The sequence below is a fragment of the Lepidochelys olivacea genome (genome assembly GCF_965140295.1).
Source record: "Lepidochelys olivacea isolate rLepOli2 genome assembly, chromosome: 9".
In the NCBI taxonomy this organism is placed as follows: domain Eukaryota; kingdom Metazoa; phylum Chordata; order Testudines; family Cheloniidae; genus Lepidochelys; species Lepidochelys olivacea.
Genome location: NC_140419.1, coordinates 69,148,087 through 69,168,495, shown reverse-complemented (window position 1 = coordinate 69,168,495; position 20,409 = coordinate 69,148,087). Strand labels below are relative to the sequence as shown.

Here is a 20,409-nt window from a genome sequence, read left to right as displayed (position 1 = left end):
ATTGACTCCTCTGCATCCACTTCCATCACCTACCACAGTTCTGGCCTAACAATTTGGAAGAAGATTATTGAGCTGATTCTTCAGGGTACTTCAAGTGTAGGGTCCAGCATTCTCATCGCTTGTTCTGCTTATAACCACCCACATTCTATTTTTTCTCTCTTTCTCTCATCATAGAAATTCCAAGCACTTAGAATATTTTATGAACCCTAAATAATTATCTGTCCTATCACACCTATTGAGTAGATTAAGTATACACCCTCATTTTAGAGAGACGGGACTTAATGCAGAAAGGTAAGATTACTTGGCTAAGGCCACATAGGAAATCAGATTAGAACAGAGGATTTGCTTGGTCCAGTAAAGCATACAACCTCTTGAACTATTAACTACACCTGCATCTGGCCACAGGCTGCCAGCTCAGCAGTTAGTCCATCTCTCCTGCCAGTGACGGGCACCTGCAGTTAAGAAGCGTGTTGTGATTTGCCTAGCTTCATTATTGCAGGCTGTAGAATCCTCCCCTGAACTGCATCTAGGGCTTTCTCCATCCCACAAATCAATTAGTTTCAAGGGCCACAGAGGACATTTTAAAAGAGCAGTATTCCAGTATTGTTCTGCTGACAGCTCCATCCTAGATGCCGCCACGAGAGACCCATGCATCTCAGCCATTTAGTATAATATTGCTGGAGGCAGCAAATTGGCTATCTGAAATGGTTACTCTGTCTAGCTCTGGGAATGGGCATTTCAGCAAGGGAAGTAAACTGTTTGGGTCATATCTTTAGAACCCTGCAAATCTGCAGGTATCCGCTTTATATCCATGGACCATTTTTGTGGATAGCTGCTTGGATGCAGATACACATTTTATATCTGTGCTGAGCACTGATGGTAACAGCTGGGTGGGCAGCTGTGAGGAACTGCAATGCGGACCCTCCACCTACCCAGGGCATGAGGCCTGGGGCTGCTCGGGCCTCCCCGCCCAGGGCAGGTGAAGGGTCTGTCGTGGCTCCCCACAACTGCCTGCTTGGCTCTTATCGTGGCCGGGCTGTGGCTCTGAGTCCGCCCCGCAAGCCAGAGCAAAGTCAGGGAGAGCCATACTAGCAGCTGTGGGGAGCCACAGCAGACCCTCCATTTTTGTATCCATGCAGGGCTCTACCTATATTAATATATGTCTGCCCAATGCGTGTCAGAGTGGGAACACTGACTGAGGCCTAACAGTGCAACCATAAGATACATATGTAATAATATGGGTGTCATGTATGGCTTAACAAGGGTTGTTTGTTTTTTTCAAAAATCCAATACAAAACAGAGAATGGTCAGGTGGGTGATTGGAGGAGTACTGTAATGTTTCCAAGGGCATTGTCCTGCTTGTGAGTCACCCACAGAACAATTATGGCCTCATAGGAGGAATAGGCAGCTGAGGTAGATGAACTTTTAAAATGGTGAGTCAGATTTTAGTTTCAATCACACTAACATAACTCTGTTAACACTGATGCAATCCCTTTGGATTTTTAGTGCTGTAACTGAGTGTAGAAGCAGAAGATTTAATGGACTTAATTTTAAGCTGCTGTGTCTAATATTAAAAAAGAAAAGTGAGGGAAGAAGAAATACAACAGAATATTTTGATTTACCAGCAGAACTGTGGTTAAATAAAATGTTTTTCGAAGTTTTTTATGTGGTATCAGCAGGGCTTGAAAACCTCTATAATTGCACGTAAATATGGGACTTCAATAAATCTGAGTCTAACCAGCCAGCTGATGTCCTCTGTCAGCTACATTCATTTGTTATTATTTTCTAATATATACCTCTTCTTTTATTTCCCCTTCCCCTATGTTTTCTCTCTGCCCTTATTTTGGTTCACACATTTTCTTGTTTCCTGCTACTGCAGATAAAAAGTAAAAGCTAGTAAAACATCTTCCCTTTGATGAGATGTCGTTCCTTAACTGCATTTTGTTTTCCTTTATTAGCTCAAATCTCTGCAAGTTCTTACACGGAATATTTTCAACTTACCAAATTAAGGATAAAACACATTTTATTAGGTTTGCTACCAGAACAATGTTACATCTAGAGGATTGAGTGCTATGGTACCTGTTTGGTTTGGCTAGGCTAATGGGCCTCTAAGCCCAATAACGGACTAATTTAAAAAAAACCCACAAGGCTGAGAGTTGTTTTGCAAAGTTATTCCTCCTAAATTTTTAAGGCTGACATATTTTATGAGACTCGACTAAATGAAGCAATAAAAACCTCTACAAGTTACAGTACCAAATATCTAATTTTGCACTTGCAATCTTTAGAATATGTGTCTCCAAGATTTCAAGAATTTAGTTCTTTTATTAAGCCTCTGCCATGATTTAAAAGGAATAGACCTGGACAGACCATATAAGATAAGTCTCAAGAGAAAATACACTGAGATCAATACAAATTAATTTAATATCAGACAAATATTAGTTACGATTTTCTTTCCATCCTCATTAATATATATATTTCAGAAGTATTTCAGACTTGCCTTTTTGATGACTTTCTCTTTTAATTTCAGGTTTATTAACTCAATGTAAAATCTACTTTTCCAGAATCAAATCAAAGAGTAAATTGTTCATTCAGGTGAAATGAAGGAGAGGGAGAAATGTGAAATGGGAGAGATGTCAAACCCACAACTCAAAGAGAGTGCAGACAGCTGCAGTTCAGTTTCTTGCCCACCCCCACCCCATTCTATTCGATACAGAAGAACTTGCAGCAGATCATGCATCTTTTACTGTAGCCTGACCCCCCAAATCAAGGCCATGCACTCATATTGTGGGGAGAGCTCTGCCAGTGATACATGGCTGATGGAAAGCACCACAGTTTGCCTCCACCTTCTCCTCATAGCCACATTTCTAAACAGGACCAGAATGGGGATTGAGACATACATTGCACCTTGCGTTGGGATGAATTTGAAGCATACAGGTTCCCTATAGTGAAAAAGAAAAGAAAAGCATAAATAAATTTACAGTGGGAAAAATTGGCATGCACAACACATTACAACAATTAAGATTAAAGGATCTCAAATTCTGGATCCAATTCTCATCTTTGTAAATCTCTAAAGTCAAGAGAATTACTATAGAGTTATAGCAGTGTAACTGAGATAAGAATTGGCCTCTGTGCATTGTTATAAATCTGAACCATAGTCATCAGGCTCTTCAAGGAAAAAAGAGAAGAAAGAAGTTAGGAGAAAAAGGAAAACTCATCCTCTTTGCTTGTCAAGCTATTGCAAATAAGGCTTTTGTATGTTTCTAACTTCAAATAATTACAAGCACTGACATTTAAAACAAACATAGATGCTACTTTAAAATAAACATTACTTTAAAAGAAACCAATAAATTGAACACAGTGAAGTAGCCTCTAATGTATTTTGTCATTACTTTGGGTAGCATTGCACTTGATTTTGAACTACGCCGTTTTAGGGGTCGCCAGTTTCACTCGAATTCCAGCAGTGATCCAGGAAGCAATCAATGCTATCTGCCAGCTTTGCTCCCAGGTTCCGTATGGATTAGCAAGAACCAAGCAGAGCTGGTGTCACTTTTGCTTCTGCTTTGCTTACTTTGTGCAAGACTTGGATTCTCTTTAGTCATTTTATTTTCCTTATATACTGTGCATCTCATTCCATGGGGAGGGGAGGGGGGACATCACTGCTGCGGGTGAATGGGAGTGATACCTAACATAAAAAGGTAAATGAAATGTAATTTACAATTTGGTCTCAATCACACTAACATAACTCCATTAATGCTGATGCAATCCCTTTGGATTTTCAGTGCTGTAACTGAGTTTAGAAGCAGACTCACTGCTCCTAATTGAGCTGATGTGTCTAATATTTTAAAAAGTGAGGCAAGAAGAAGAGATACTACACAGTTTTCATTTATGCTTGTCACTCCCAACAAATACAAGGGCAGACCACCAGAGAACTAGTAACAGTCCTGTCTCATGTACTCATGGCAATAGCTGCACTGTATAAGGAAATAACTTGTAGAGGAAATGGCAGGAGTGTTGCCATTACCCTCCTGCAGAGATTCCACTGTAGGAACGCATCTTTAAAGTTTGTCTGATTAATAAGAGCTCTGGCTGTGTGGATAAAGAGCATCTCCTGGTATCAAGCTCTCACAGTCTGTATTTTTGGGGGTTATGGCAGTTTATGGTGCTGCTTCATTACAGGCCTGCCATTCCCAGGGGCATTGCCTGACTTGTATGTTGAAATTAGAATAAAAATAGAATTATCAGACACATAGATGAACATCGTATGTTGTGGAAGAATCATTGCAATTGTTGTAAAGAGAAATTATGCCTCTCCAGTCTATTAGAATTCTACGAGTGGGTCAACAAGCATGTGGACAAGGGTGACCCAGTGGATAACACAATTCCAAAGTGTTGGAATTTTAGAAATTCTTTGACAAGGTTCCACACCTACACTCTTAAGCAAGGGAAGCAGTCATGGGAAAAGAAGGAAAGTCCTCTCGTGAATCAGTAACTGGTTAAAAGACAGGAAACCGAGGGTAGGAACAAATGTCAGTTTTCATAGTGAAAATAGGTCAATAGCAGGGTCTCCTAAGGATCTGTACTGGGACCAGTGCAGTTCAACATATTCATAAGTGATCTGGAAAAAGGGGTAAACAGTGAGGTGGCAAAGTTTGCAAAGGAAATAAGATTACTCAAGATAGGTAAGTCTAAAGCTGCCTATGAAAATTTTCAAAGGGATCTTACAAAACTGGGTGACTGCGCAACAAACTTGCAGATGAAATTCATTGTTGATATGTGTAAAGCAATACACCTGGAAAACACATACAAAATGGTGGGGTCAAAATTAGCTATTACCACTCAAGAAAGATCTTGGAGTCATTGTGGATAGTTCTCTAAAAACATCTACTCTATGTGCAGTGGCAGTCAAAAACGGTAATAATGTTAGGAACAATTAGGAAAGGGATAGATAATAAGACAGTAAGTATCATAATACCACTGTATAAATCCATGGTACTCCCACACCTTGAATACTGCATGCAGTTCTGGTTGCCTTATCTCAAAAAATATACTAGAATTGGAAAAAGTACAGAGAAGGGCAACAAAAATGATTAGGGAGTGTGGAACAGCTTCCATAATAGGAGAGATTAAGAGGACTGGGACTGTTCATCTTGGAAGATATGGTGCGGTGGGGGGAAGGGAAGAGAGGACAAGGTCTACAAATTGAACACGGAGGAGGAGGAGTGTCTCCTGCTTACAAGCAAGCAGCCTGATCACACCCCCCATGCAGCTGCCAATCATGGAGGCAGGTACCACAGCTGCAACCCAATAGAGGAAACAAGGCCTGCTAAAAAGGCGTCAATACAGAGAAGCAAAAGGAGGCAGAAAGGTCCAGGATAAGGAAGGGCTGAGAGACCTATACCAAGTTGCTTCCAAGAAAACCGCCAGGAGACTACAAGCCCTAAAAATTGAAGGGCTAATAGATTTAATTGGAGGTGAGGGTCCAGGAACTGACCTGAGAACAAATGAAGGATGGTCAGTCAGGAGAAGCAGAAACCCCTCAAAAAACCCACAACAAGTGACAGGGGGATATGATAGAGGTCTATAAAATCATGAATGGTGTGGAGAAAAAGTGTTATTTATCCCTTCACATAACACAATTCAGTAAAAGGGGTTACTCAGGGAAATTAATAGGCAGCAGGTTTAAAACAAACCTATTTCTTCACACATTGCACAGTCAACCTGTGGAACTTATTGTCAAGGTATGTTGTGACGATCAAAAGTATAACTGGGTTAAAAAAAGAATCAGATGACTTCGTAAAGGATAGGTTCATCAGTGGCTATTAGGCAAGATGGTTAGAGATGAAACCCTACGTTCTAGGTGTCCCTAAACCTCCGATTGCCAGAAGCTGAGACTGGATGTCAAGGGATGGATCACTCAATTGCTCAATTTGTTCATTCTGAAACATGTGGCACTCGCCACTATCAGAAGACAGGATACTGGGCTAGATGACCCAGTATGGCCTCTCTTATGTACCTGGGAGTGACTCTTACCCACAGTGTATAATATCTAACAAATGTTTCCTCCTTCTGGATTGGGTTGGCACTGTAAATGAATTGAGGACACTGAAGCAAACTGTAATATTCCAAGGCACTAGGTAAATAAGGAATGCAGTCAAGCATAATCAGTAACAGCTTTTGTTTAATTTTGTTCTCCCCTTTATGGTGGCAGAAAAGTAAAATATATGCAGCAGCCTGAGCTGCTGGACGCAGTCTGAGAGCTATACATTGCCAGACTCTGGAAAATACCTTTAGCTTCCATTAAATGATTTTCAGTGTGTCCCAAATGGTAAGTACCCACTACATACTGTAGATGTGTAAAACAGCCTTCAGATGCTGAAATTTGCAGTTAATCAGGTAACAGTCCTACACTGTTGGTAGATACTGTGCAAAAGACAGAAAACTTTTGAATTCTGGCTCAGTTATTGGATTACTGCATAACATTTAGACAGCAAATTTAAATGCTTAGTACATTTCCTATAAGAAATATCCCTCTCTAGTTACTTAATTTATACACTGATCAACCCATTCTTTTATTTCAGTAGAAATATCACAGAGATACTGATGAAAAGTATTTGGTTAATAATAAAATAGAAGACAAAAGTCATGGGAATGATAACATGTTTGAAAAGTTCTGTGGAAAATGTAATGCTATTTAAAAGGAAGACAAATGTTTGATGTATATTAAAAAAAAACCTCTCGATTTCAGTCAATATTAATATCTAATTGATGAAGTAAAAGCTTCTGGTATTTCTCTTTGAAATGAATGGACACAAAAATGTTCAAAAGAAATCCTTTATAGATGTCATATGTGGCCACATCAGAAAGCTTAAGAAGTTAAACTAAATCAGGAGAGCGTTAATACTGACTTGACATAGAGACATTGATTTGTAGAGATTAAACTGTTAACAAAGGTACCAAACAAAAATGCCATTTTCCAAAACACTGATCAATCCCATCAAAAACACCTGATTGTTTACTAAAAATAGGATACAATTATATCTTGGGACACCCTTTGTAATTAACAATAATGTTTTAACACTTATAAAGATCATTTTACACAAATATCTTGATGCCTGTTAAAAATACGTATGAAATAAGTCTCACCATGCTACCTGTAGGAATTCTACTCTATATATGTTTTTATACCACACTCATCACTGTAGTGCAGGGGTCTCAAAGTCCCAGCCCATCTGCGGCCTGATAACCTCCCCACTGTGACCCGCGGAGGAGAGACGCATGCAGACATGGTGCCAGCAATGTTTCCTGCAGGTGCCGCGCCCCACTCCGCAGATCCCATTGGCTGGGGGAGAGGGACAGAGAGGGACAGACAATTTACCTTAGGGCCATCACTAGTTGCCAGGCAAAGTCAGCCCTGGAGGTAGCATCATTAGTTGCCGGGCAGAGTCAGCCATGGAGGCAGTGTCACTTTTTTCTACAATGAATATAAACAAGTCAAAATGCTGAACACGACTATCGGATGCACACCTTGCTGCAATCCTGAAAGTTTCAACTGTTCAGTCACTGAGGCGAAACATCAACAAACTGACAGAACTGAAGCATTGCCAGGTGTCTGGTAAACACTAAAAACTCTCCGGCAGGTGAAGAATTGTATAACAGAAAAGTTGTGTGACAGTTTTATTATTTCTAAGAAATTTGAAACAAAAAAATACAATGTAAACATTTTCTTTTCTGAACGCGATCTATGGTGACATTATTGGGCCGCTGGGAGGATTTGAGGACTGGCACTGGCCCTAAGGTAAATTGAGTTTGAGACTCCTGCTGTAGTGCCTTCCAGTAGTGCAGTAGTTAACTTTACAGATAGACAAAATGAAGCACATAAAGGTTAAGGTCTCTGTTTTCTGAAGTGACAACTGATTTGGGATATCTCAACATGAGACCTTAAGTGGACTTGATTTTCATTAGTATTGAGCACCCATCCTCCAAAAATCAAGCCCTTTTACGATGTCTCAAATTGGACACCCTAAAATCACTAGCCATTTTTGAAAAAAAGTTAGGCCAAATGACTTGCTCTTCATCACACAATTAGTAGCAGAGCCACTCGAAGAAGAATGGACTCCGAGGGCCCAGACTATCATTCCCCATTACTATCAAGCAGGCCTCCCCAAACAGAGGCTCCAAAAAGCCAAGCCATCAAGCATTGTAGAGCACTCTTTGAGGCTAGGAAACAAAGGGTGCTTTGGAGAGTCACACTCAAAGCACATTTTAAGTCTCTCCAGTGATGGGCATATTCAGTTAAATAATCCCCTCAGAGAAGCAAAATTGCTTTACGTAATTATGCCTGACTAACCTAGCTGACAAAATTGATTAGTTAGCTGATATCAGGATAACAAGCTGAAGATATAAAGTGTTACATGATAAGTTTAGAGACTATTATTTTAATTACACATTTACAATTATTCTCACGCTGTAATGACTGGGGTGTCGGCAGTCAGACCTATGGGTTCAAGGCAGGTGCCAGACTAAGGATCAGGGCTGGAGACAGAGTCAGGGTAAGCCATAGAAGAAGGGATCTAGAACAAGGCAGGAAAGCAGGAACCAGGAACAGACAAGGGGTCTAGGATAAGGAGTACAGCAATGGAGAGTCATGTAAGCAGGAAGGATCTACCATAGCAGTCAGCCAGGGATTCCTCCCATTGTTCAGACAACTTCCTGTGCCTCTTCCCAGTTTTAACGGCTGGGGAGCTCTATTTTAAGGTGCTGGACATTTCCTCCAATCAGGAGCTTTGGGACAGGACCCTTTGAAGGCTAGCACTTCAGTGGTTCTGTTTTCAGGTTGCTCTGGTGAGCTGCTAGGTGGTGGTCTTGGCCTTGGCACTGCCTGTGGGCTTGGGTTCGAGGCCCACAATCCCTCACATCCTCTTGGCCAGCACTGTCCAGATCACCATTGATGTAACGTTTCTTCAACAGCTGAACAGATAGTCATTATAGGATACAACACTTCTTCTTGAGTTCAGTCTTTCAGCCTCATTATCTTTGCTTCAAATGTTTTTAATTTAATTTCTCTCATGCAAAATCCTACATGGCATGTTTACTACTGCTTTCAGGGCTACTAGCTGATTAAAGCAGGCCATGGTGCACTTAATAGAACACTCAGGGCAATTACCCTAGAAAGTCCTGCTACTTTGCCTAGCATCTTTATAACGTTATAAAGAATTCAGGGTGCAATTGCTGCTCTTTAATGGAATCTTTTTTCACAAATAGATAAAAGAGGATCCATTAAATAAAATTATTCAAATTTCATGGAAAAAAACACTCAACTCCCCTTCCCATCCAGAGGTTTTATTTTGCCAGCGTGACAGTTGGAAAGATCAACAGGCAAGCATAAGAGCAAAGAAAAGGCAATAAGAGCTGGCTACCTCCACTGAGCATGAAATGACTTTGCGGATGTGAAAATCTCAAAATCCTTTTCTGGTTGATGAGAATCTCTGTTCTCTTACACATGCCACTTGACTTTCTCAGCTCCCCAGCCACTCTGCTTCCCCCTCTTTGTAATTCTTCTGGTTGTTCTAATCACATCTTTCTGCTATTCCACTACTACTGTTTCAGCTCTTCCAGTGATACCAGGCCTTATCTTCAATTCTCCTTTACCACTCTGAGCCTTTTGGCTTTCTTATCCTCTCAATCTCAAACGTCTTTTATACTCTTGGCTTTCATAGCTATTTTTGGTTTACCATAATTCATTCCCTTTGCTTTCAGTGTGTTTCCTAATATAAAAGCAGAAAAATAAGGGCAAGAAGGTTAAGGAATTTGTAGTAAGAAATTACAGTGACTCCAAGTGGGAGATAAATTATGAAAAGGTGGTTTTCAGTCTCCTCACAGTACTGGTCATGTTTCCTGTAACAGTGATATAGACTAAGGCATAGATCCACAAATGGATTTAGCTCCCTAAGCACCAGTTTTAACCACCCAAGTCCTGGTTTTAGGCACCTCTGTGATTGACAAAATCCCTGCTTCACTGCTGCCAATCTTTGCAGATGCTTAAATTCACTTGGCGCCTAAGGTTTCACTGTAAGAGTTCCTTAGAGAACTAAATTTCTGCCTCTGTGCTGCTGCCTTACTTCAGATATCTGGATGCCTATCTTCCACTTAAGCTTCATCACAGTTCAGGGAAGGATGAATGGTGGAAAGCCTAACTCTTCTGGGAGGCCTGATCCAGTAGGCATGCACAGAGCATGGATTGGGCCCATTCAAAATCTGGGGGAATAGGAAGGAGGTTATGCCACATCCCTTTTAGCTCAGTGGTAAGAACACTCATCCAGGATGTGGGAGAACCACCTCTCTCAATCTCTCCTGCTGAAGCAATTCCCCTTTGGATAAGTACTTAAACAGTGATTGGGCCAGAGAGAGAGAAAGTCTCTGCAGTCTGGTGGTTAAGGCATATACTGGGAAATAGGACATCCAGGGTCCAGTCCCTCTCTTCCTATGTCTCCTTAATTATTTATCCAAAAAGTGGAACAACTTCACCAGGAGAGATTGAGAGCAAATAGTTTCCATGGATACTTCTAAGATTACACTTAGAAATATTTTTCTCATGATACAAGGCTGAGAAGCTCAACTATTATAATTATTTTCAGTACCTTGAAGATCTGATACAGAAACTAAACTCAAATCTACACACAAAAATTAAAGAAATTCCAGAATATAGTTTGCTGTGGAAAATAGAGAAGGCAGTACTGTGACACTTGTGGTCTTTTAATTAAAGGTAAGTAAGCTGAAGTGTTTAAGAATTATGCTAAATTTGTAGTCTACATGTTTTTAATTTATCTGAAGATTGACTGGGAGGATTTGTGAAATCCTTTCTATTTGTGATTTCAATCCTCCCCTTCAAATACTTTGTATCCTAACAGATTTCAAATCAAAGCTTTTGGTAAAATCCATTTCACATAATGGTATATTTCTTTTCATAAGTTAATCACGAAAGAACATGAAGCCAGATCTGGGGGAATAAATTGTAGTATACTGCTCAAAAATCAAAATGTATTCATCCCCAGACACATCCAAATCTACACAGACTCAGAGGGAGAAGCTATTGTTGCTAACAGCCAAATTCCTTAAGGCCTTCACGCTTGAGAGGCTAGTCAATGAATGGTTTTAACAGTCACAGTACACAAGGGTAGAACACGTTCTTGTCTTCATGTTAATTTTTCTGTTTTCCGGAGAAAGTAAAAAAAAAATATTAAGCAAAGCACATTTTAGTCTCTTTTCAATATAGTTCATTTCAACATGTCTATATCCTTTTTATACAGATTGAGGGGAACTGCATACAGTTTTCCACTTTTGCTGGCAAACACTGTTCTTCCTCTAGACGTAAACGTTTGCAAGTGGCCCATTTAAAGTGATTTTTGTGTCATTACTTTATCATACATACAAATCAATCACTGTTCTGCATACCACAATTGTAAGAAAAGCACAATTTTTAAACAGAATAAAAATTACAATCAACATGATGTGTTGTTTCAATGTATTACTTGCAGCAACAAATATTATTGTTGAAAATGTTAAGGTGTAGGTCCCTATAAATGGGTGGACCCCAATTGACTCCAGTGCAGCCCTGCATGGTTCCAGAGGTCAGGACAATAGCATCAAGGTGATAATCTAAATAAACGTTAACAAAAAGAAGCTTTGATTTCTTTTAAAGATAGTCACAGAAAATAACTGGCCTGATTTCCATAGGGGAAAAACAATCACTACTAAAAGCTCCCCTACAACAAGTCATTCAAATCAAAACATACAAATGTATAGCTTTAGAGTTTCACATCCAACCCTCTGTATTATTTTAATAATTTTTACAGTAATGACCTTGAATTATATTTAAAAACTTCAGTTACTTTCATCATGTGTTTTATAGCAAATCCAAATATTACTTGATTTCAACTGCATCTGCAACATGCATCTGATGAAGTGAGCTGTAGCTCACGAAAGCTTATGCTCTAATAAATTGGTTAGTCTCTAAGGTGCCACAAGTACTCCTTTTCTTTTTGATTTCAACTATTGCTTTTCTGCTCATTTTGTATTGTCTCAATGCCTGCAATGTTAAACTTAAGCATTTTAATGCTTCTAACTACCAAAGTATATTTCCTAACTCTTCCTACGTTTGCTTTCATCACTCATAAGACACTTCCAAACTTGTATCCAATTTACTGTATCTGGTTCAGCTGCTAGGACTAAATTTGTGATTGCCTCTCTCCAGTGTCTTGTTTGTTGATTAACTAAGATGACAGCATTGCAAGACTGTACCTCTTGAAACCTGTCATATTTCTTGATCACTTCTCCATTCTTATTCCAGACAATGTCAAGATAAAATTCACCGGTGATCAAGTTTCTGCTCTTTCATTAGGACTCCCTTATCAGTACAAACATTTCCTGCTCTATCTCCTTACACTGCCCTGGATGTTTATAATAGCTTTATGTTATTTTTTAAACCACATCTATCTTTGATCTTGATCCAAGCTGGTTTTTTTGTAGTTAGCCAGTGGTGTTTTTTTAAAACTTCAAACAGAAAAGTATAGAGTTGTGCCAAAATTAGGAGAGAGGGGTAGGGGAAAGTTGCTTTACTTTACAAAGTAAAACAGGGGACAAACATTATGCACATTCTGACCACATATGCATATTCTGACCAGGTTAAGGCAAAAGACTATGCACAAAACTGGGTAATTTAGCAATTTAAGTTTGCTCAGGAGTTTGATTTGCCTCAAGTAGATTCATACGGCTGGTGTGCCTTGTGACACTGAACAAAACAAACATAAAAAAGCAGTCCCTGAAACCCAGTTCACTGGGAACTCAACTCAGGCTCACCTAGAAGATACAGTGAACCTTTTCCATAGCTCTGCTTGTTGACTTGCTTCCCACGCAAGAGTCTGAATTGACTTCTTTCAGTGAAATGGATTATTTGTGTGCAAAACTTCATTATCTGTGTGGAAGAGGGTGGGGAGGGGGAAGATATATAAACACAGTACAACATGTCCCTCCCCAAATTCAGCAATTATTTCAAAACCATAAGGCTACCAATCTTTTAGTATTCCAAAATCAGTCATTTGTTTGTTTAGAGTAATGATGAACATTTAAAAATTTATTGGTTCCTCCTTAATTCAGAAGACAGCTAAATATTTCTCCACCTATCATTGCCCACAACTGAAATATTTAATTGTTCTGTAGTCAAAATAGGTATGATGTTTGTATTTGTTTAATTATTGTTTGCAAACTACCATAACCTTAGCAATATAGACTTTAAAGTAAGAGTTCGGAATTTAGAAGTGTTTGCTGTGGGGAACGTAGAGTCAAGTATATAAATGAGACTATGATTATTAAAGCTGGTCACGAACTGGAATTTCTGTTCTGCAGGAAATTCTGACATTCTGGGAGCTTTTTGTTCCAATTCAGAACTCCACAAGATGGCAAAATTTCTTGTGAAAACACAAATGCCAAAAAATTACATTTGGGACCATCCAAAAGTTTTATTTTGATAGCACCATTTTCATTAAACTATTTTCCAATGGAAAATTGATCCATTGAAAAGTTTTTAACCAGCTGCAGTGATTATGCCTGTCTTAAGTTTCACAGCATGCCCCATGTAAAACAAAGAGAAGGGTTCAAAGGCAGATGGGGAAGTTATTTTACTTTCCGTGAAAGTTGGGCATCTAACTGCCATCTATGCTTTTTCAAAATCTCTGCAATGTTTCTAAAAACCTGAACTGTGTGCCTATAGGGTTACGAAAAGCATTGTTTCATGACAAATCTGATTCCCGTGTACTTCACTAACACCACATGTGGAGGGATACCACTTTGGGAACTAAATGAGCCAAAAGACTGAAATAAAAATATATAGGCAAACTATGGGAAATCCAGTACAAACTCAAAGTTACTATTATTTGTATTGTCCCTGGGTCTGGAGGAAGCTGATTTCCAAGTTCAAATAAAGCACTGTACATCCTAGTCAAATGTATCCCTTGTATCCAAGTCAGTAAAGCTGGATTTGCAAATGTCTCTCTGGGATCTTCATCCCAAATGGACACAACACAGTATTACCCATGAGCTGTAACACTCCACTTTTTGGAACTCTATCAAAATGAAATGACTCAAAAATATAGTTGTGCAATTTTTTTGTAACAAAATCCCAAACTTTGTGCAGACTTAAAGTTAAGCACATCAAATACTTAAGCATTTTGATGAATCATAGCCTAGATAGAATTAATTTATCAGTAGAGCTGGTCAAAACTCAGATTTTCCAGTCTGTGGGGGAATTCTAACATTTCAAAATGTGTTTTAATTCCATTTCAGAATGGAAAATGTTGAAATTTCCTAAAAAATAAAACTAAAAAATGTTCCAGCACAATCAAAATATTCCATTTGGGAACAAAAGTTGACAAATCAGACTGCTGCATTAAGGAGAGAGGGAAAGGGAAATGGGGTCCAGCCACAGCTCCTCCCAACACCCCAGAGACCCAGAACTAGGCAGAAGATATGCCACTACTCGGGGGAGAGGGAGCACTAGAAGCCACGTGGTGTCTCCCCTCCCCACCACGTTGCCTTGGGGGGAAACTGCAGAAAGAAGTCAGTCAGAGACCTCTTCCATTGCTCTTGCTGCATCTATAGCAAGATTAGGTCAACTGAACTATGTAGCGTGACTAGATAGCAAGTGTCAAAAATTGGGACAGGGAGTGGGAGGGTAATAGGCACCTATATTAGAGAAAGCCCCAAATATTGGGACTGTCCCTATAAACTTGGGACATCTGGTCACTAGAACTATGTCATAAAGGACCTAAATTTTTTCAGAGCACCAAGTGAAGTAGCTAAGTCAACCTGAGTTTAACATGTAGACCAGGCTGCAGAGACCTTTCTACAGTTTCTGCCCAGTGCTGATTGTCTGGTTGCACCAATCCTCTCCCTCTCGTCCCGTCACAGTCTCTTCACTCACTCCACACCTTCCCCTCTTACCCTTTTCTCCCCTGCTCTGTCCCTCTCACCCCTTCTCTTTTCTTTCCATTTAGTTTATCCCCGCCTAAATTAATCTATCCCAAAGCCAAAAAACTGTGGCACTCCCCTGATGTTTGTTACCATCACATTGTTCACTCTGATTGTGTTATATACCTTCTCATGCCCTGTGTCTGTCAGAACTATTTAGATTTTAAACTCTTTGGGGCAGGAACCATCTGCCACTCTGTTTGCACAATGGGGCCCCATTCTTGGTTGACCTTTGGGCACCATCCCAATTAATGTTGTTCATATTGATAGTTTTGTTCTGATTTAGACTTGTGTTACATTATATTAGAATAGAAATTGAAATAAAGTGAAAGTAATTTCAAATAAATATTTGTGGAAAGCTTTAATAGATACCTTTATTGAGGATAAAAGGAAATAAAATTCACTTTGCTTTTAACATTCTGTTTCCCAGGAACTCCACCTCCTATTCTCTGTTTTCCCATTCACTTCCATGTTAGGGGTAATGTACAGATAAATACATTTCAAAACTAGTAAAAAAAAATGTGCTAAAAGCATTAGTGGGGATGCTGCATCTCAAATATAATAAATCATATGCTGATTTGTTTTGCTTTGTAATGACTGTAAACACATCACTTTGCCCTTTACAAAAAGCTAAATTAACTACATCCACATTAACTACATCCACATTAAAGCAGACAGTTTCCCTGCCTGAGTTTTGATTTTCATTTCATCAGGAGAAAAAAGAAGCTTCCTCTTATCTTCAAAGGTTATTAATTGAGAATTCGGTAACCTATGGTTTGAGGTCCTTATTGTAATTTAGATATACAATTAGATATACAGTACCTAAGACAAAGAAATAACTTGCAAAATGAGCTTTTCTTCTGGAGCCCCAGGTGATTGGAATAGGTTTCTTCCTGAGCTCATGTGATTAAATAGCATAATATCCTTCAAGCATGGCTTATAAGGCTATTTATAGGACAGTTGTAATTTTGAGTAATATTGCCATTTAAACTATATATCTTGTTTATATGAGATTTATATAGTACTGTGCCTTTTATGGTAAGCTAAATGGTGTTTTTATAATTTTTTTTTCTGTAATAAGCATTTTAATTATTGTATTTTGGAGATTGTAAGCTTGCAAATGTGAAAGAGTGGGCCAAATTCTCCTCTCAAGAATATATCATTAGAGGAACAGATTTACACCAGCGTAATCAAGAATTTGACTCTACATCTACTACATTGTACCTACCCTCCTCTGGGCCTCTATTGAAAATGAAATGTTTTACATTGTGAGGCTATCCTTATTACATACACTTTCACTCAGCAGTCACTGTAACATACTAGAGCTATCTCCATATCTTGTCATAATGTACAATAATGATTATGGTAGTTTAGATCTTAATGGGCCACTGGATTCCTATTATCATCACCCAGTTTTCATCCTGATCTTAAATCAAGCCCTGCTGGTTTTATTTTTTGTTTGTTTGTGGTTTACAGAGTAAGCTTAGGAGAACCTGGAAATTTAGAGATTTTATAATTTCCCCCCAGAATTATTGATGTTCTAGATGTCCTATGTGCAAAGAACCCAAAACAATAGGTCAAATTCCACAGTCCTTATTCAAGCAAAATTCTCTTTGGAGTCAATAAGAATTTTCCTGAGTAAGGACTGTGGGATCTGTCACATTGTATATTGGTTGTGGCTTTGTTTGCTTGTTTCATTTTGTCCAATACTGAGAGACAAAATATGGATGGGAGCCATGTGGGGGAAAAGGCATAAGAAAGCTAACTCTCCCCCTTGTGCCTGATCTCATGGACAGCCATGACCCACATACAACTGGAGAGAAGCATTAATGCCACCAGCAGTGCTAAACACCCCAGCCGGTGTGTGACCTGGCCCCAGAGACTTTCCACAATGGCTGGCTGACTGCAGTAGAGTAAGGGGGAGGAATGTGTGAGCAAGTGCTTTCTGTGGCAGTAACTGACATAAAAACAGGGACAGGGAAATTTATTCAACTTAATTTTGAATACGTACTAGCACTGCACATGTAGCATTTTGACTGACACTACTGGCATCATCTATTTAGAAAACAGTGTACATCAATAAATACAGAGGAGAGGAAAGGGGGCACAGAGGAGAAAATAGGACAAAAATGGAGTACAGTTTGGGCATAAATACAAAGACACCACAAAATATATTGAGGAGCAGAGAGGACAAGAAAGAAATGCAAGTGAACTAGAGAAGCACTGGGTCAGATTAAGAGCTCCACTGACCTCAGAGCTATTTTGATTTATGCCAACTGATAAAATGGCCCATTGTATGCATACAGAGCACCCAGTAGAGTAGGCCAAGCTTTTGGTTGAAGGGATTATTCGGAATAAGAGACATACCTCCCAACTCATTTTGTTCAGGATTTCCCTGTGCTAGGTAAACATCTTTTATGAAAAAAATGGAACCACTCTTACAAAACAGTTTAAATTACAGAAAAATTGTTTACAAACGAAGACTAATTTGTGAGTCATCAGAACAAGCTTATCCACTTTACCCATCATGACCAAAGCTTTAAAACAGTGAACATTTCAAAAGCCAGCTTCTAAGTGTCTTAAAATTTTTACTCAGTATTCTAAATTAAAATTTACATAATATCAGCACAGGACATATTGTCAGACCTTTCCTCAGTTTTTCTCTGGAAAGTGAGGTATTGACATTAGATTTAAACTATGGATTTGACTACTCTTCATAATGAAAAGGACATTTCAGACACAGTCTGCAACACTGACATCACCTAGCACCCAGAACGCAATCTGAGGCACACACAAATCAATGGGGTAAAACCCACCACCCAAATACTTGAGGAGTCAATATTCATTTAGTGCCACCCCACTCAGCACATGAAAAATTACATTGGAACTTGGGCCCATGAAAGTCATTAGAAAGACTCACATTGACTTCAATGGTCTTTGGATGAGACCTGGAAAGAGTACACTTCTAGGACTAGGCGTGCCAACCCCTGGACCATTTTCTTACTCTAAGTCACTTGTTCCTGTTTTCTCTTCCTGCAATCCTTTTGTATTATGGCACTGATTGGTTTGACAAATCATCTTTTTCACAAGTTTGCATCATTTATTTTCCTTCTTGAGGACATAGTGGCACTTGCCAAATAATATTTTCATAATCACTAGAAATCTACATAATTTCCTGTTGTAAAATGAGTCCTTCAGATCATAGTCTAGTCAGCTCAAGGCAACTCATTGCTCAACTTTGATAATTAGCTTTTGTTTAGTGATTCTGTTGTGTTCTTGTTGAGGGTATAAAAGCAAAGACTTTGGTGTGATGAGAGAGGATGACCTCCATAGAATAATGTCCTTGCTTAACCGCAGCCCTAGAGTCAGGATGTTAACTGGATACAGTAAATAAAGTATACAGATTAATGGAAACAGTTTCCTGTGGTAACTGAAATATTTATGTGGTAATTAAGCTTAGTTTAAGAAAATAAACACAAAAAGTTACAGTAAAACTATGTGTCTACAAGAGACTAAACTCATTTAGAAATACCTAGAGGCCAGTTTGTGTAAAATAATGCATTACAGTCTCACCAATTATTTGTGCCACCAAGAGAACATATGCCTGGAAAAGTCTTTGCAGCCCTTAAGCGTTTATTTTAGACTGCATACTGGCAAGATAGCCAGCAGACTTTCAGCAGACTTTGTAGATTATTTCAAAAATGTAACTCTAGAGAGATTTAAGAATCAGCAGTTAGAAAGGTAAAGATAGCTCTATGCTATACTGTATCTCTCTTTTCATTAAAATAGTTAAGACTTGAGATGATAGGGGAACAATGACAGTGGGAAAGTGGTGGAGGGAGGAAGGAGGGTAGTTAATTTGTGTTTATTCAGAAGTGTAATAATCCTGAACCAAAAAATTCAGACTTAGTTGTCTAAAGTTCAACATGTAAATCCATACTTAAAAGTGGTCTAGGTTTTTCAGTGATATTGAGTACTCACAGCTCCTATTGACTTCAGTAGGAATTCCAGGTGTTCAGAACCTTAGAAAATGACACCAATTATTTAGTTGTTTAGCTGCTTAAATGTGGCTTTTGGTCCTTAATTTTAGACAGTTGACTCCTGATTTTTAGTGTAAACATTTTTCTGCTGTTGCCTTAAGGCTTTTGTACCATCCTAGCAAACTGTAGATTCAAACCTGAAGAACTGTAAAAATACTCCTAATGGGGTCTTTGCCTGATTGATCCCTGCCATCCAAATTTCATGATGGAATAGTACAGTCTTTTTGACCTCAAGTCTTATCAACACAGTATCTATCAGTACAGTCTTATCAACATAGTATCTATCGGGCATGCAGGAGTGAAATCAGGAAGGCCAAATCACACCTGGAGTTGCAGCTAGCAAGAGATGTTAAGAGTAACAAGAAGGATTTCTTCAGGTATGTTAGCAACAAGAAGAAAGTCAAGGAAAGTGTGGGTCTCTTACTGAATGAGGGAGACAACCTAGTGACAGAGGATGTGGAAAAAGTTAATGTACTCAATGCCTTTTTTTGCCTCTGTCTTCACGACAAGGTCAGCTCCCAGACTACTGCACTGGGAAACACAGCATGGGGAGAAGGTGACCAGCCCTCTATGGAGAAAGAAGTGGTTCAGGACTATTTAGAAAAGCTGGACGAGCACAAGTCCATGGGGCCAGATGTGCTACATCCGAGAGTGCTAAAGGAGTTGGCGGATGTGATTGCAGAGCCATTGGCCATTATCTTTGAAAACTCATGGCGATCGGGGGAGGTCCCAGATGACTGGAAAAAGGCTAATGTATTGTCCATCTTTAAAAAAGGGAAGGAGAAGGATCCTGGGAACTACAGACCATTCAGCCTCACCTCAGTCCCTGGAAAAATCATGGAGTAGGTCCTCAAGGAATCAATTCTGAAGCACTTAGAGGAGAGGAAAGTGACCAGGAACAGTCAACATGGATTCACCAAGGGCAAGTCATGCCTGACTAATCTAATTGCCTTCTATGACGAGATAACTAGCTCTGTGGATGAGGGGAAAGCAGTGGATGTGTTGTTCCTTGACTTTAGCAACGCTTTTGACATGGTCTCCCACAATATTCTTGCCAGCAAGTTAAAGAAGTATGGGCTGGATGAATGGACTATAAGGTGGATAGAAAGCTGGCTAGATTGTCAGGCTCAATGGGTAGTGATCAATGGCTCCATGTCTAGCTGGCAGCCAATATCAAGTGGAGTGCCCCAAGGGTCGGTCCTCGGGCTGGTTTTGTTCAATGTCTTCATTAATATCTGGAGGATGGCATGGAGTGCACCCTCAGCAAGTTTGCAGATGGCACTAAACTGGGAGGAGAGGTAGATACACTGGAGGGTAGGGATAGGATACAGAGGGACCTAAACAAATT

At 39.3% G+C, this 20,409-nt stretch overlaps 1 protein-coding gene across 1 annotated transcript in view; it reads right to left on the bottom strand.

Annotated features, from left to right (window-relative positions):
• Positions 1 to 20,409, bottom strand: part of LOC311526749 (uncharacterized protein) — a 148,478-nt gene that overhangs the window by 70,803 nt on the left and 57,266 nt on the right. Inside the window, exon 4 of the mRNA XM_084640107.1 lies at positions 2,898 to 2,939. Coding sequence (XP_084496233.1) covers positions 2,898 to 2,939 — 42 coding nt within the window. The remainder of the gene's footprint in view (positions 1 to 2,897; positions 2,940 to 20,409) is intronic.